Here is a 17,591-nt window from a genome sequence, read left to right on the forward strand (position 1 = left end):
CAGTGGACGAGAGGGTAGCTTCCCTTCGCCTTCGGGTGGGGGGACGGGTCCTGACTGTTGTTTGTGCTTACGCACCAAACAGCAGTTCAGAATACCCACCCTTTTTGGGTACACTCGAGGGAGTATTGGAAAGTGCTCCTCCAGGTGATTCCCTTGTCCTACTGGGAGACTTCAACGCTCATGTTGGCAACGACAGTGAAACCTGGAGAGGCGTGATTGGGAAGAATGGTCGCCCGGATCTAAACCCGAGTGGTGTTTTGTTATTGGACTTTTGTGCTCGTCACAGTTTGTCGATAACAAACACCATGTTCAAACATAAGGGTGTCCATATGTGCACTTGGCACCAGGACATCCTAGGCCGCAGTTCCATGATCGACTTTGTAGTTGTGTCATCGGATTTGCGGCCTTATGTTTTGGACACTCGGGTGAAGAGAGGGGCGGAGCTTTCTACCGATCACCACCTGGTGGTGAGTTGGCTGCGATGGTGGGGGAGGATGCCAGACAGACCTGGCAGGCCCAAGCGCATTGTGAGGGTCTGCTGGGAACGTCTGGCAGAGTCTCCTGTCAGAGAGAGTTTCAATTCACACCTCCGGGAGAACTTTGAACATGTCACGAGGGAGGTGCGGGACATTGAGTCCGAGTGGACCATGTTCCGAACCTCTATTGTCGAGGCGGCTGATTGGAGCTGTGGCCGCAAGGTTGTTGGTGCCTGTCGTGGCGGTAATCCCAGAACCCGTTGGTGGACACCAGCAGTGAGGGATGCCGTCAAGCTGAAGAAGGAGTCCTATCGGGTTCTTTTGGCTCATAGGACTCCGGAGGCAGTGGACGGGTACCGACGGGCCAAGCGGTGTGCAGCTTTAGCGGTCGCGGAGGCAAAAACTCGGACATGGGAAGAGTTCGGAGAAGCCATGGAAAACGACTTCCGGACGGCTTCGAAGCGATTCTGGACCACCATACGGCGCCACAGGAAGGGGAAGCAGTGCACTATCAACACCGTGTATGGTGCGGATGGTGTTCTGCTGACTTCGACTGCGGATGTTGTGGATCGGTGGAGGGAATACTTCGAAGACCTCCTCAATCCCACCAACACGTCTTTCTTTGAGGAAGCGGTGCCTGGGGAATCTGTAGTGGACTCTCCTATTTCTGGGGCTGAGGTCGCTGAGGTAGTTAAAAAGCTCCTCGGCGGCAAGGCCCCGGGGGTGGATGAGATCCGCCCGGAGTTCCTTAAGGCTCTGGATGCTGTGGGGCTGTCTTGGTTGACAAGACTCTGCAGCATCGCGTGGAAATCGGGGGCGGTACCTCTGGATTGGCAGACCGGGGTGGTGGTCCCTCTCTTTAAGAAGGGGGACCGGAGGGTGTGTTCCAACTATCGTGGGATCACACTCCTCAGCCTTCCCGGTAAGGTTTATTCAGGTGTACTGGAGAGGAGGCTTCGCCGGATAGTCGAACCTCGGATTCAGGAGGAACAGTGTGGTTTTCGTCCTGGTCGTGGAACTGTGGACCAGCTCTATACTCTCGGCAGGGTTCTTGAGGGTGCATGGGAGTTTGCCCAACCAGTCTACATGTGCTTTGTGGACTTGGAGAAGGCATTCGACCGTGTCCCTCGGGAAGTCCTGTGGGGAGTGCTCAGAGAGTATGGGGTATCGGAATGTCTTATTGTGGCAGTCCGCTCCCTGTATGATCAGTGTCAGAGCTTGGTCCGCATTGCTGGCAGTAAGTCGGACACGTTTCCAGTGAAGGTTGGACTCCGCCAAGGCTGTCCTTTCTCACCGATTCTGTTCATAACTTTTATGGACAGAATTTCTAGGCGCAGCCAAGGCGTTGAGGGGTTCCGGTTTGGTGGCCACGGGATTAGGTCTCTGCTTTTTGCAGATGATGTAGTCCTGATGGCTTCATCTGGCCGGGATCTTCAGCTCTCACTGGATCGGTTCGCAGCCGAGTGTGAAGCGACCGGAATGAGAATCAGCACCTCCAAGTCCGAGTCCATGGTTCTCGCCCGGAAAAGGGTGGAGTGCCATCTCCGGGTTGGGGAGGAGACCCTGCCCCAAGTGGAGGAGTTCAAGTACCTAGGAGTCTTGTTCACGAGTGGGGGAAGAGTGGATCGTGAAATCGACAGGCGGATCGGTGCGGCGTCTTCAGTAATGCGGACGTTGTATCGACCCGTTGTGGTGAAGAAGGAGCTGAGCCGGAAGGCAAAGCTCTCAATTTACCGGTCGATCTACGTTCCCATCCTCACCTATGGTCATGAGCTTTGGGTCATGACCGAAAGGATAAGATCACGGGTACAAGCGGCCGAAATGAGTTTCCTCCGCCGGGTGGCGGGGCTCTCCCTTAGAGATAGGGTGAGAAGCTCTGCCATCCGGGAGGAGCTCAAAGTAAAGCCGCTGCTCCTCCACATCGAGAGGAGCCAGATGAGGTGGTTCGGGCATCTGGTCAGGATGCCACCCGAACGCCTCCCTAGGGATGTGTTTAGGGCACGTCCAGCTGGTAGGAGGCCACGGGGAAGACCCAGGACACGTTGGAAAGACTATGTCTCCCGGCTGGCCTGGGAACGCCTCGGGATCCCCCGGGAAGAGCTAGACGAAGTGGCTGAAGATAGGAAAGTCTGGGCTTCCCTGCTTAGGCTGCTGCCCCCGCGACCCGACCTCGGATAAGCGGAAGATGATGGATGGATGGATGCCACCTACTGATACGGAAGAGTATTACACGGTTACTCTGCCGAGCTCTAGACAGCACCGACACTCAACAACAACACATCATTTGCAGACTATAATTACTGGTTTGCAAAAATATTTTCAACCCAAGTATGTGAAATTAGATCATCTCCCACGACACACCAGACTGTATCCCACGGCACACTAGTGTGCCGCGGCACAGTGGTTGAAAAACACTGATGTAGACCACAAGGAAGTGTTTTACATTTAGAAAAAAAATTATGACTCCTTTAATGCGCCATATAATCCGGTGCACCTTTTATATAAAAAAAGATAAAAAATACACCATTCATTGGCAGTGCGCCTTATAATCTGGTGCAGCCTATGGTCCGGAAAATACAGTAGTTTATCATAGAACTGGCACCCAATGTTATTAAAGTATTGATTTTGCGTCAAGAATCGATTCTGAATCAAATTGTACCCCCACGAATCGAATCGTATCGTGTGATGCCTAAAGATTCACAGCCCTACTAATTATAGCCACGGCGGAGAGTGGGGGTGGGGGTGGGGGGCGTAACAGAAAATAATTGAGAAACACTGATGTAGTGTACACCGTACTCTTCAAGTAAAAGTCAACGTTAACACCTGACATGAACTGAGAGCCGTAAACATTAAAATTAGTGAGCCTTTTCAGCAAAAAAAGGCAGACATTTTTAGAAAAATCTGGTGTAATCTGCACGGACTTTGTTTTTTTACTCACGTCACGCATTCCTAACCTGAATGTTGGCAGACATTTAGGGAACATGTAAAAGCTGTTTGAGGTGAAATGTGTGCAAAACTAAACCCGAAGGTCATTCTAGTCTGCAGTCTCGGGGAAAATGATGACTCAACTGAAATAAATATATCTACTATCAACCGGAAATCTTCACTTTTTTGTACGCTACAATGTGTCCTCTCAATAAGGTATAATCATCCAGTAAATGGGTCGGGGAGGCGTCAGTGGTGTGAGGTGACATCAGCGCTCCCATCATTAGAGGAAGCGATGAAGAGGAGGCATAAAGCTCCGGTTACACAGCGAAGAATACCACTGACTGCACGGTCTGCTGGTGATGGTGCGGTGAGGTCACGCTCAGCTTGCCGTCAATGAACAGGAGTCAGAGAAACTACATGACTGTTGCCATTTTAGTACAATACTGTGCATCCTTGCAAGGGATCATACTATAGAAATAAAACTTGCACATTCATTAGAGTAGCCAGTGTGCAGGTTGTACAGCAGTTTAGTTTTCACTAAAAAGGACTCAACACACAGCCGTTATTGTTTAAATAGATGCTACAGTCCAGGGGATCCCAGACTATACGCAGTTTGACATTCACTCTACCGCATATTCCTGGGATTCTTCTCACTTTTTTTTTATGGTAACACATATAGTACAGTACGTGTTTTTGCTTTCTGGCCAAGGTTGCGTCAGTACGGGCTTTCCGTGCAAAAAGTTTGCTAATGTGACTTGCTATGTCGACCCCTGACCGCAGTGTTTACATACATTCATGTAATTGTGGCGGTAAATTCAAGTACAAAAAAAAAAAAAAAAATTGGAAAGAAAGTGATATTTGTGCTACCATCTCCTGGCAATCATGTTCCACAGAACACAGGAAAAAAACACACTCTCCAAAAGACGTAATAAAACAAAAATAAAGAGGTGCACGGCAAAAATTGTACTTAAAGAAAAAGCAAAGCCAACAACACCCGGCCGGGTCCTTATTAAAATTTTAATATGAACTGCACAGGCGCTACCAAAACACAGATCGGTTTCGACAAGGTCTTAGTCAGTGATGCACGTAAATAGTTACAGCTGAGGTAAATTAAATAATTTAATAAATCGAGAACAACTTAAAAAATTAGAGTGCACAAATAATAGACACACATTGTAAAATTGTACAAAATAAATTAAAAAGTCAGTACAGTATCATTGGAAAATAACTAATTAAAAAAAGGGATTAAAAAGTAATTAAAAACAGAAAAAAGTAATACAAAAAAGTTATAAAACATATAATTAAAAAATAAAGTTTGAAAAAAATTAAGTAATACATAATAAATCAATCAATCAATCAAATCAACTTTATTTATAAAGCACATTTAAAATTTACCAGAGGGGTAGCCAAAGTACTGTACAATAGGCAGGTTAAAAGATAACACAAGAAAAACCAGCAAACACAAATAGCGCAAGATAAAAAAAAACAACTATATATATATTTGAAAAAAATAAATAAACAATGGAATAAAAAAAACACTAAAACATTGACTATTAGTTTTGAGCAACAGGCTTCTGTAGCTAGATAGCACACACTTAAAAAAGACACGTACTGAGAGTAAAGAGCAGCAGACTGGCCTAGTAGTACAAAGTTAGCGTCAATATTTGTTTTGTGACTATATTCCTGTAACTAGAAATGTACAGCAAATTCTGGACTATAAGATACTTTTTTCCTACACCGTGAACACTGCGGCCTATAAAACAGTGCGGCTAATTTATGGATTTTTCTTTGCTGGCGGCCATAATGCTAATATTAAACACATGCAAATACACGGAAATGGTGTGTTGTTGTTTGTGCTGTGGCTCCATCTTTTGGACGAGTTTGCTCACTGCAGGTACTGCAGTGCTCTTCTTCTTAGAACTTTCAACCGGAAGTGGAAGTGCTGTTCCTTCACCGTCCATAGCGGTCCCACGCGTGTGGATTCTCCGTTCATCACTCCAAGCAACGTTTTGTAAGTTTTACATTATAACTGAAACTGTTTATATTTACTAAACTGTCCCACTGTGTGATGCCTGTAGGAGTGTTTTCATGCATATTTTTACGTGCTATCGTAATGTAATGACGGTAGCGTCGTTAGAATTAGCTATTATGCTAACACGTTTACGAGTGTTAATATTTATAAATTACAACAACATTCTTCTTGTATTTTTTCATTTTCACAAATTCCTCAGTAAACTCACCAAAATGTCATCGTGTAGTTACTAAGTCTGTTTAGGTGATTGGAGAGCTAGCTTCCTCAGCTAGTGGGTCCATGACAATGACTTCTGTTTTGTTTCATCAACCATTTTAGTGCCGTGTTACAGGCAACGTTTGGAAACAATTATGATATGGAATAAACATTTACAAAATATACCTGTGTAAATAACTAATTTCAGTACGTATATATCTACGGCTTATAGTCCGGTTCGGCAAATTTATGGACTTTATTTTATTCTTTCTAGAATTTAGTGGCTGCAGCTTATATACCGTTGTGCTCTATAGTCCACAAAATACGCTATTTGCTGTTTTATATCACTTTTGTTCCATTAAAATCAAACATGTTAAATGGTTCTATAAGTTTAAAATGATTGCAATGTGAAATAAATTATATTTGTATAGCGCTTTTTCCTCAAGTGATTTAAAGCATATTTACAAACTGAAACCCAATATTTACATCTTTTTTTTTTTTTTAATAAACATCTTTAAGCGACATTCAAACCGGTGTGGGTTGCACTGGTAAAGTGTCCTGCCCAAGGACACGACGACGGGGATTAGAATGGCGGAAATGGAAATCGAACCTGGAACCCTGAAGTTGCTGGCATTCCCCAATGCTAATTTTTGTTAGCAGGTCAATGGGCTCGTCCATTATAAGATATCATTAAGCTAACGGCATCAGAGCCAAATGTTATCCTGTATGGTTCTATTGCTTTTTTTTCAGTTTATCTCAAACTGTATTGTTGATTTAACATGATTTGTACATGTACGTGTACTTCATGTGTATATTTGTGTACTTTCCTTTGAGTGCTTACTGCTTAGTTTTACAGCAACTTCATTGTGGAGACTGTAAACGACCTAAAGTTGGAAGTATTTCATCTCTAACTTGAGACTGGTTACATATTTGGCAAACTAAATTGATAGGGGGGTCTTGACTGTAAGCCCGACTAGCAGAGATCTACTGTACCAAGGTCGTTCTGCCTGGTATGGTAATGTCATAACCTGGGGGTGCATGAGTGCTGCCAGTTTATTGGTGGGGAAACATGAATTCCGACGTGTGATGTGACATTCCAAACAGTGCATGATCCCCTCATAAGTTTTAGCAGTAGGTCTTTAAGAACAGCTGAATACTCCTGATGTATAGAGGATCTTTGACTAGTATTTTTGCAGTAGGTCTTTAAAAAAGCAGAATTGTCTTATTGTATAGAGGATCTTTGACTAGTATTTTTGCAGTAGGTCTTTAAAAACAGCTGAATACTCCTGATATATAGAGGATCTTTGACTAGAATTTTTGTGGTAGGTCCTTAAAAACAGCAAAACATTCCTGAAATATAGAGGATCTTTGACTAGTATTTTTGCAGTAGGTCTTTAAAAACAGCTGAATACTCCTGATGTGTAGAAGATCTTTGACTAGAATTTTTGCGGTAGGTCCTTAAAAACAGCAAAACACTCCTGAAATATAGAGGATCTTTGACTTGTATTTTTTCTGTAGGTCATTAAAAAACAGCAAAATAGCCCTGATGTATAGAGGATCTTTGATCAGTATTTCTGCAGTAGATCTTTAGAAACAGCAAAGTAATCATGAAATATAGAGGATCTTTGAAGTTAGTATTTTTTCAGTAGGTCTTTAAAAACAGCAGATTACTCCTGTTATATAGAGGATCTTCGACCAATACAGTTGTGATCAAAATTATTCAACCCCCACACAATTTTGGTGTTTTAGCAAGTTGGACATTTATTCCGTATATTTATAGTCATATCAAATAAAGATGCATTAAATAGACAAATGCAACTTGAATTACAACATTATATTTTGTAACATACCAAACAGTGTCATTTCTCTTAATATCTAATAGACAAAATTATTCAACCCCTTGAAGATCATAACTCTTAACAGAATTTGAATAAGGTCTTTTCAATCAGGTGTTGAAAACACCTGTAGATGTGATTAGAACCTTAACGAGCAACAATTAAACTGATTGAAAAAGACTGACGCTCAGCTTCTTGTAGATGGTCAATGGTGTATTTGCAACATGGTGAAGTCCAGGGAGTGGTCAAAGAAGTCAAGAGAGGAGGTAATTTCTCTTCATAAGAAAGGATATTGATATAAGAAAATAGCAAAGACATTACACATTCCAAGAGACACAGTTGGGAGCATAATTCGCAACTTCAAAGCTAAAGCCACAGTGGAAACACTACCTGGGCGTGGTAGAAAGAGGATGCTGTCCAGTATTTGAAGCGTACAGTGGTGAAAAACCCCCGGGTAACAGCTGAGGAACTACAACAGGACATTGCAGAGGGGGGAACGCAGGTTTCGTCCCAGACAATAAGGCGCGCACTACGAAATGAAGACCTCTATGCCAGAACTCTCAGGCGCAGCCCACTTCGGACTACCAGGCACAAGAAAATAGACTCCAGTATGCCAAAAATCATCTGGACAAACCCCAAAGGTTTTGGGAAACTGTTCTATGTAGTGATGAGACAAAACTGGAACTCTTTGGGCCTATGAATCAACGTTATGTCTGGAGAAGAAAAAAATGAAGCTTACAAAGAGAAGAACACCTTGCCTACTGTTAAGTATGGTGGGGGGTCAATCATGCTCTGGGGCTGTTTCTCTGCCTCGGGTACTGGGAATCTCCAACATGTTCAAGGCATTATGAATTCTATTTCCTACCAGGATATATTAGCTGCAAATGTCATGAAATCAGTGAAGAAAATGAGGCTTGGGAGATGTTGGACCTTCCAACAGGACAACGATCCCAAGTATACCTCCAAATCAACATCAGAGTGGTTGCAGAAGAAGGGCTGGAAGACTCTGGAGTGGCCTTCACAGTCGCCAGACCTAAATCCTATAGAAAACCTGTGGTGGGACTTGAAGAAGGCAGTTGCAGCACGCAAGCCCAAGGATATGAACGAACTGGAGGCCTTTGCCCAAGGGGAATGGACTAAAATACCTGTAGATGGTTCCAAGAAGCTTGTGTCCGGTTATGCATCACGTTTGAAGGATGTAATTACTGCCAAAGGGTGTTCTACTAAGTACTAAAGATGCATGTAACTAGGGGGTTGAATAATTTTGTCAATGAGATATTAAGAAAAATTTCCTTTTTTGGTATTTTGTAAAATACAGTGTTACAATTTAAGAAAAATTTCCTTTTTGTCTATTGACACATATTTTTTTGATATGACTATAAACAAAATACGAAATAAATGTCCAACTTGCTAAAACACCAAAATTGTGTGGGGGTTGAATAATTTTGATCACAACTGTATAGGTCTTTAAAAACAGCTGAATACTCCTGAATCAGGAGTCCTGATATATAGAGGATCTTTGACTAGAATTTCTGGGGTAGGTCCTTAAAAACAGCAAAACATTCCTGAAATATAGAGGACCTTTGACTAGTATTTTTGCAGTAGGTCTTTAAAAACAGCTGAATAATCCTGATGTATAGAGGATCTTTGACTAGAATGTTTGCGGTAGGTCCTTAAAAGCAGCAAAACATTCCTAAATAGTGCTTTATTTTGATATATTGAAACACAGTGTTATTTTTCAAATGGTTTAATGTTACAATGGCCAAAATATCAAATATATTTGTTAATAAAGCCTGTGCCTTGTTTTTAAGGATTACTTATGCCTACTACGCTACCATATTTTAATGTGGGTCATTATAGTGGTACTTGGAAAATCAAGTCTTTTCTGAGGTGGTGGTTAGTAAAAACTGTTTGAGAACCCATGACTTAGAGGATCTTTCACTAGTATTTTTGCAGTAAGTCTTTAAAAACCGCGCCATACTCCTGTTATATACACTAGAGCAGAGATTCTCAAACTGTGGTACATGTACCACTAGTACCAACTAGAATAATTTAATTACAAATTCAAACATAGTGTTACTGTTCTTGACTGTAACCCCCAACGAGCAGAGATCTACTGCACCAAGGTCGTTCTGCCTGGTTTGGTAATGTCATTACCTTGGGGTGCATGAGTGCTGCCGGTTCATCGGTGGGGGAAACATGAATTCCGACATGTGCTGTGACATTCCAAACAGTGCATGATCCCCTCAATGGGCCAGTTGAAGCTAACTGTCCATAAGTACTAACCAAGTGTGTGTGTGTGTGTGTGTGTGTGTGTGTATGTGCGTGCGTGTGTGTATACTCTCACCTTGGTACTGTAGGGGGATGTCAATTTTGGGCCCGATGACGTAATGTCCTTCTTCTAAGCTATGAGCCGTTACAGTAGTCCACTGGCGACAGGAGTGCAGCAGAACCACATCCTCCTCTGATAGACCCTCAACACATTCACCTTGGAGACACACAGGTGCACACACGTCTTCATTAGACAACTGTTGTTGTTTTTGTAGTAGTAACTTGGCCGTAGACAAAACAAAGAAGCGTACACTCAGGAGATGGCGGCGCCCGGACGGGCTGCGACACTGCGGTGCTCTTGCTAAAGATGGAACATTTGGCGGAAATGCCGGACAGTTCTGCAGACTTCATGGCTGGCTCGCATCGTGGTCACTCCGTGATCACGTACGACCGCCAGACACTTCTGGATATGGACATATCGGGCCGTTTTGGACTGATAGACGCGGGCGTGCTAAACATGCTAACTAGCATGGGGATACGTCGGCGGCTACATCCAGCGGCCTGTGAAGCAGCGGAGTCTAGTAGCAGCGTTGGCCGTCTACGGAGCAGACGCCAGCGGTGTGATCGGAAACGCGGATGTCGAGCGGGGCTAAAAACAAAGCAGAAGGCTAATCCCCACAGAACACCACTTCCCTCCACCCTGAAGACGGATTTAAATAAAGGATACGAGACTACTGGTCTGGGTAAGGAGTCAGTTAAATTAGAACAAGTTTTTTCTGCTTTGAGTGTTTCAGAGTTGGACATGTGTTTTACCGAGGTGGCTAACTATGATGCGTGCAGTTTATCAAAGCAACAAACAAACAATCGGAAAATCCCCGTTACTGAGGAGGCTAACCATGATGCGTGCAGTTTATCAAAGCAACAATCAAACAATCGGAACATTCCCGTCGTATCAATTCCTAGATATGGTCGTAATTATACTGAATGCACTGGGCATAATAAACACAACATTATTAATATTGCTACTACGGATAATTTGATCAAAAATTCCCTAAAACAGCCCACTACCTATAATATAGGTTTTTTAAACATAAGATCATTGTCTCCCAAAACGTTGTTAGTTAATGATATCATCAGAGACAACAATCTTAACGTCATCGGTCTCAGTGAAACCTGGCTTAAACCAAACGACTTTTTTGCGCTAAATGAGGCATGTCCTCCTAACTTTACACATGCGCATATTGCCCGGCCGCTTAAAAGGGGTGGGGGGATCGCACTAATATACAACGAAAACTTTAACCTTAGTCCTAACATAAATAATAAATATAAATCGTTTGAGGTGCTTACTATGAGGTCTGTCACACCGCTGCCTCTACACCTGGCTGTTATCTACCGCCCCCCAGGGCCCTGTTCGGACTTTATCAATGAATTCTCAGAGTTCGTTGCTGATCTAGTGACACACGCCGATAATATAATCATAATGAGGGACTTTAATATCCATATGAATACCCCATCGGACCCACCGTGCGTAGCGCTCCAGACTATAATTGATAGCTGTGGTCTCACACAAATAATAAATGAACCCACGCATCGCAACGGTAATACGATAGACCTAGTGCTTGTCAGGGGTATCACCGCTTCCAAAGTTACGATACTCCCGTATACTAAAGTATTGTCCGATCATTACCTTATAAAATTCGAGGTTCAGACGCATGTTCGTCAAACTAATAATAATAATAACTGCTATAGCAGCCGCAACATTAATACGGCCACAACGACAACTCTTGCTGACCTACTGCCCTCGGTAATGGCACCATTCCCAAAGTATGTGGGCTCTATTGATAACCTCACTAACAACTTTAACGACGCCCTGCGCGAAACCATTGATAACATAGCACCGCTAAAGTTAAAAAAGGCTCCAAAAAAGCGCACCCCGTGGTTTACAGAAGAAACTAGAGCTCAGAAATTATTATGCAGAAAGCTGGAACGCAAATGGCGCACGACTAAACTTGAGGTGCACCATCAAGCATTTAGTGATGGTTTAATAACTTATAAACGCATGCTTACCTTAGCTAAAGCTAATTATTACTCAAATCTCATCCACCGTAATAAAAACGATCCTAAATTTTTGTTTAGTACGGTAGCATCACTAACCCAACAAGGGACTCCTTCCAGTAGCTCCACCCACTCAGCTGATGACTTTATGCAATTCTTTAGTAAGAAAATTGAAGTCATTAGAAAGGAGATTAAAGACAATGCGTCCCAGCTACAACGGGGTTCTATTAACACTGACACGATTGTATATACGGCGGATACTGCCCTCCAAAATAGTTTCTCTCGTTTTGAGGAAATAACATTAGAGGAATTGTTACAACGTGTAAATGGAATAAAACAAACAACATGTTTACTTGACCCTCTTCCTGGGAAACTGATCAAGGAGCTCTTTGTATTATTAGGTCCATCAGTGCTAAATATTATAAACTTATCACTTTCCTCGGGCACTGTTCCCCTAGCATTCAAAAAAGCGGTTATTCATCCTCTTCTTAAAAGACCTAACCTCGATCCTGACCTCATGGTAAACTACCGACCGGTGTCTCACCTTCCCTTTATTTCAAAAATCCTCGAAAAAATTGTTGCGGAGCAGTTAAATGAACACTTAGCGTCTAACAATCTATGTGAAACCTTTCAATCCGGTTTCAGGGCAAATCACTCGACGGAGACAGCCCTCGCAAAAATGACTAATGATCTATTGCTAACGATGGATTCTGATGCGTCATCTATGTTGCTGCTCCTCGATCTTAGCGCTGCTTTCGATACCGTCGATCATAATATTTTATTAGAACGTATCAAAACACGAATTGGTATGTCAGACTTAGCCCTGTCTTGGTTTAACTCTTATCTTACTGATAGGATGCAGTGTGTCTCCCATAACAATGTGACCTCGGACTACGTTAAGGTAACGTGTGGAGTTCCCCAGGGTTCGGTCCTTGGCCCTGCACTCTTCAGCATCTACATGCTGCCGCTAGGTGACATCATACGCAAATACGGTGTTAGCTTTCACTGTTATGCTGATGACACCCAACTCTACATGCCCCTAAAGCTGACCAACACGCCGGATTGTAGTCAGCTGGAGGCGTGTCTTAATGAAATTAAACAATGGATGTCCGCTAACTTTTTGCAACTCAACGCCAAAAAAACGGAAATGCTGATTATCGGTCCTGCTAGACACCGAACTCTATTTAATAATACAACTCTAACATTTGACAACCAAACAATTAAACAAGGCGACACGGTAAAGAATCTGGGTATTATCTTCGACCCAACTCTCTCCTTTGAGGCACACATTAAAAGCGTTACTAAAACGGCCTTCTTTCATCTCCGTAATATCGCTAAAATTCGCTCCATTCTGTCCACTAAAGACGCTGAGATCATTATCCATGAGTTTGTTACGTCTCGCCTCGACTACTGTAACGTATTATTTTCGGGTCTCCCCATGTCTAGCATTAAAAGATTACAGTTGGTACAAAATGCGGCTGCTAGACTTTTGACAAGAACAAGAAAGTTTGATCACATTACGCCTGTACTGGCTCACCTGCACTGGCTTCCTGTGCACTTAAGATGTGACTTTAAGGTTTTACTACTTACGTATAAAATACTACACGGTCTAGCTCCATCTTATCTTGCCGATTGTATTGTACCATATGTCCCGGCAAGAAATCTGCGTTCAAAGGACTCCGGCTTGTTAGTGATTCCCAAAGCCCAAAAAAAGTCTGCGGGCTATAGAGCGTTTTCCGTTCGGGCTCCAGTACTCTGGAATGCCCTCCCGGTAACAGTTCGAGATGCCACCTCAGTAGAAGCATTTAAGTCTCACCTTAAAACTCATTTGTATACTGTAGCCTTTAAATAGACTCCCTTTTTAGACCAGTTGATCTGCTGTTTCTTTTCTTTTTCTTCTATGTCCCACTCTCCCCTGTGGAGGGGGTCCGGTCCGATCCGGTGGCCATGTACTGCTTGCCTGTGTATCGGCTGGGGACATCTCTGCGCTGCTGATCCGCCTCGACATCTCTGCGCTGCTGAGCCGCCTCCGCTTGGGATGGTTTCCTGCTGGCTCCGCTGTGAACGGGACTCTCGCTGCTGAGTTGGACCCGCTTTGGACTGGACTCTCGCGACTGTGTTGGATCCATTGTGGATTGAACTTTCACAGTATCATGTTAGACCCGCTCGACATCCATTGCTTTCCTCCTCTCTAAGGTTCTCATAATCATTATTGTCACAGACGTCCCACTGGATCATTATTGTCACCGATGTCCCACTGGGTGTGAGTTTTCCTTGCCCTTATGTGGGCCTACCGAGGATGTCGTGGTGGTTTGTGCAGCCCTTTGAGACACTAGTGATTTAGGGCTATATAAGTAAACATTGATTGATTGATTGATAAATACTCCATCCATCCATCCATTTTCTACCGCTTATTCCCTTTCGGGGTCGCGGGGGGCGCTGGCGCCTATCTCAGCTACAATCAGGCGGAAGGCGGGGTACACCCTGGACAAGTCGCCATCTCATCGCAGGGCCAACACAGATAGACGGACAACATTCACACACTAGGGCCAATTTAGTGTTGCCAATCAACCTATCCCCAGGTGCATGTCTTTGGAAGTGGGAGGAAGCCGGAGTACCCGGAGGGAACCCACGCATTCACGGGGAGAACATGCAAACTCCACACAGAAAGATCCCGAGCCTGGATTTGAACCCAGGACTGCAGGACCTTCGTATTGTGAGGCAGACGCACTAACCCCTCTTCCACCGTGAAGCCCTAGATAAATACTGACAACAGTAATTATTACCACGCCTGTAATGTTACTGGCAACACTTGAACAAACACACACACACCCACACACGCACACTAACACATTCTTGTATTTGTTACCTTCTTGGGACTTACGAAAAATGCCGACCTCTTTAGAAACACCCTTTCTAGATACATAAAAAAATGTACTTACAACATCAATAATATATACATACTATGCAAATATAAAAAAAAGTTAAGCTTTTAGTTCATTTCTTTTGTATTTTTTTTTTTAATGTTCATTATTTATTTAAAGTTATTACAGTATGTCTCTATATACTCCAAAAAAAAAAAAAAAAAAAAAAAAAAAATTAACTTTGGCCAAAGGGGGCACATTTTAATTTCTGACACACACTTGGTATTGCATACGTTGACCAGAGGGGGGGCACTTAAAATTTTCACACACACTTATTTCATATGTTGACCAGAGGGGGAGCACTTTTAAAATCGACACACAGTCAATTCGAAAAATCCCTCATTTTTGGGTCCACCCTAATTTTGATTGATTTCACCACCAGGGGTGCTAATGAGACATTCTCTATTATATGCAAAATACTTTTACTTGTTGATGTCTCAAGAAGGGCAGAAAAACAAGAACACACACACACACACACACACTGTTCTGCAATAGAGCCATCATGTAGCACAATGATCCAAATGAGCCTCACACACTCTTTTTGATGGACGATTCGATACACATCTAGATACATGGGTTAAAAAGAGAAAGATTCGATAACATTTAATGCAGTGTACGAGCAATTCCATAATGTGTATGTTCGAAAACGATTCGAGTCTTTTGAACAGCTATTTTAAGTAAACGAATGTGAGTGTGAATGTTGTCTGTCTATCTATGTTGGCCCTGTGATGAGGTGGCGACTTGTCCAGGGTGTACCCCGCCTTCCGCCCGATTGTAGCTGAGATAGGCGCCAGCGCCCCCCGCGACCCCGAACGGGAATAAGCGGCAGAAAATGGATGGATGGATTCCCAGTCGTGAGACATTTTGTTTGGGAGCCGTTTTTTTTTGCACATGCAAATTTATTGTGTGCCACCCGACTGGCAACTCGACTAGATTATTAATCATAACTGCACTTTATGGGTGATTTTGCCTACAATTGACAATCCTTTATGTCAGACAAGAACACATGTTTTCTTGTTTTTTAATTTATTATGAATAGTTAAAGGCCTACTGAAACTCACTACTACCGACCACGCAGTCTGATAGTTTATATATCAATGATGAAATATTAACATTGCAACACATGCCAATACGGCCTTTTTAGTTCACTAAATTGCAATTTTAAATTTCCCATGAAGTGTCGTGTTGAAAACGCGTGCGTTTGTCGTCTCGGGTTGTAGCGAACATTGTTTTCCAGCCCGATCCAAGCTATAAGTAGTCTGCTTTAATCGCATAATTACACAGTATTCTGGACATCTGTGTTGCTGAATCTTTTGCAATTTGTTCAATTAATAATTGAGAAGTCAATGTAGAAAGATGGAGGTGGGAATCTTTTAGCCTTTAGCCACAAAAACACAGTCGGTGTTTCCTTGTTTTAAATTCCCGAAGATGAAGCTTTACTATGGATCAGAGCGGTCAAGCGAACATGGTTCCCGACTACATGTCAACCGGCAGTTTTCGGTGAGAAAATTGTGGTAATAAGTCACTTCTTACCGGAGACATCAGCGGAGCTTCCGTCCTGCTGCAGCTGCCGTGACTTCCCTAAGAGACACTGGCGTCAACACACCCGTGGCCACACACCTCCGACTTTCAGGTACTATTTAATATCACTAAAACACTAGTAACACAATAGGCAGATAAGGGGTTTTCCAGAATTATCCTAGTAAATGTGTCCAATAAGATCTGAATCGCTGCCACTGCAATCGCCTTTTTTTTTCTTTACATTTTTTTTTTTTTTTTTCTAGACCTTCACTCTAAATTTCCTCATCCACAAATCTTTCATCCTCGCTCAAATTAATGGGGAAATTGTCGCTTTCTCGGTCCGAAAACCTCTAGCTGCTGCTGGCTATGATTGTAAACGATGTGAGGATCCCTACGACCCGTGACGTCACGCGCACATCGTCTGCTGCTTCCGGTAAAGGCAAGGCTTTTTTATTAGCGACCAAAAGTTGCGAACTTGATCGTCGATGTTCTCTACTAAATCATTTCAGCAAAAATATGGCAATATCGCAAAATGATCAAGTATGACACATAGAATGGACCTGCTATCCCCGTTTAAATAAGAAAATCTCATTTCAGTAGGCCTTTAATAATGTGTTTAAAAGTTTGCATACAAAGGATGGAGCCTATGGAAGTCGCTCTATTCTGCCTATAAAGCCCCTAAAACACTGCCATTAAGGTTTTATATGCATGATGTAAGTATATATGTAATGTAGTAACAGGCACATTTTAATAACATTTAATATTTTCGTATATTTTACTAATTTTAAACATGTGTGGCGCATTGTTTTCAAATAGGCATCACAATGTTCGCTTTTTTCCAACGTCACCGATTTCTACTCACTGCAGACTACATGAGATCCAACAAACATGATAAAACATCACTTACTGTACAATGTCTGCTGTTATAATGATGCCGACTGATATAATCTTTTTTATATTCCCGTTAAGATTAAGAATGACTCATAATCCTCACAAGTCTAAATTGGCTGTCAAAATGTACCAAATTTTCGTAATATGTCCTCATCCTTCTATATTCAGGTGAGAGGCATTATTTATGATCTGTATTTAACTCTTAGAGTAAGGAAGCAGCTGACCACTTAATGATGTCAACATAAGCACACAACCTAGTGATCACAGCGCCGCTATAAATAGTTTGTCTGTGTTAGCGCTTTTTATAACAATATAATTAATACTTGGTTAATATTCAAGTCACGAAATGTATTGTTGCCGTTTTTTTTAAAGGTTATTTATTAGGTTTTTTTGGTGGAATAGATTACCTTCCATTGGCTCCATTGTTCGCAGACTTTTATTTACGAGTTAGAATGCATTTTAA

At 42.6% G+C, this 17,591-nt stretch overlaps 1 protein-coding gene across 1 annotated transcript in view; it reads right to left on the minus strand.

Moving 5' to 3' along the window:
- The window catches only part of gareml (GRB2 associated, regulator of MAPK1-like), a 76,678-nt gene that overhangs the window by 38,954 nt on the left and 20,133 nt on the right, over positions 1 to 17,591 (minus strand). Inside the window, exon 2 of the mRNA XM_061885863.1 lies at positions 9,814 to 9,954. Within this exon, the coding sequence (XP_061741847.1) occupies positions 9,814 to 9,954 (141 nt within the window). The remainder of the gene's footprint in view (positions 1 to 9,813; positions 9,955 to 17,591) is intronic.

The sequence above is a fragment of the Nerophis ophidion genome, linkage group LG24 (assembly GCF_033978795.1).
Source record: "Nerophis ophidion isolate RoL-2023_Sa linkage group LG24, RoL_Noph_v1.0, whole genome shotgun sequence".
Lineage (NCBI taxonomy): Eukaryota > Metazoa > Chordata > Actinopteri > Syngnathiformes > Syngnathidae > Nerophis > Nerophis ophidion.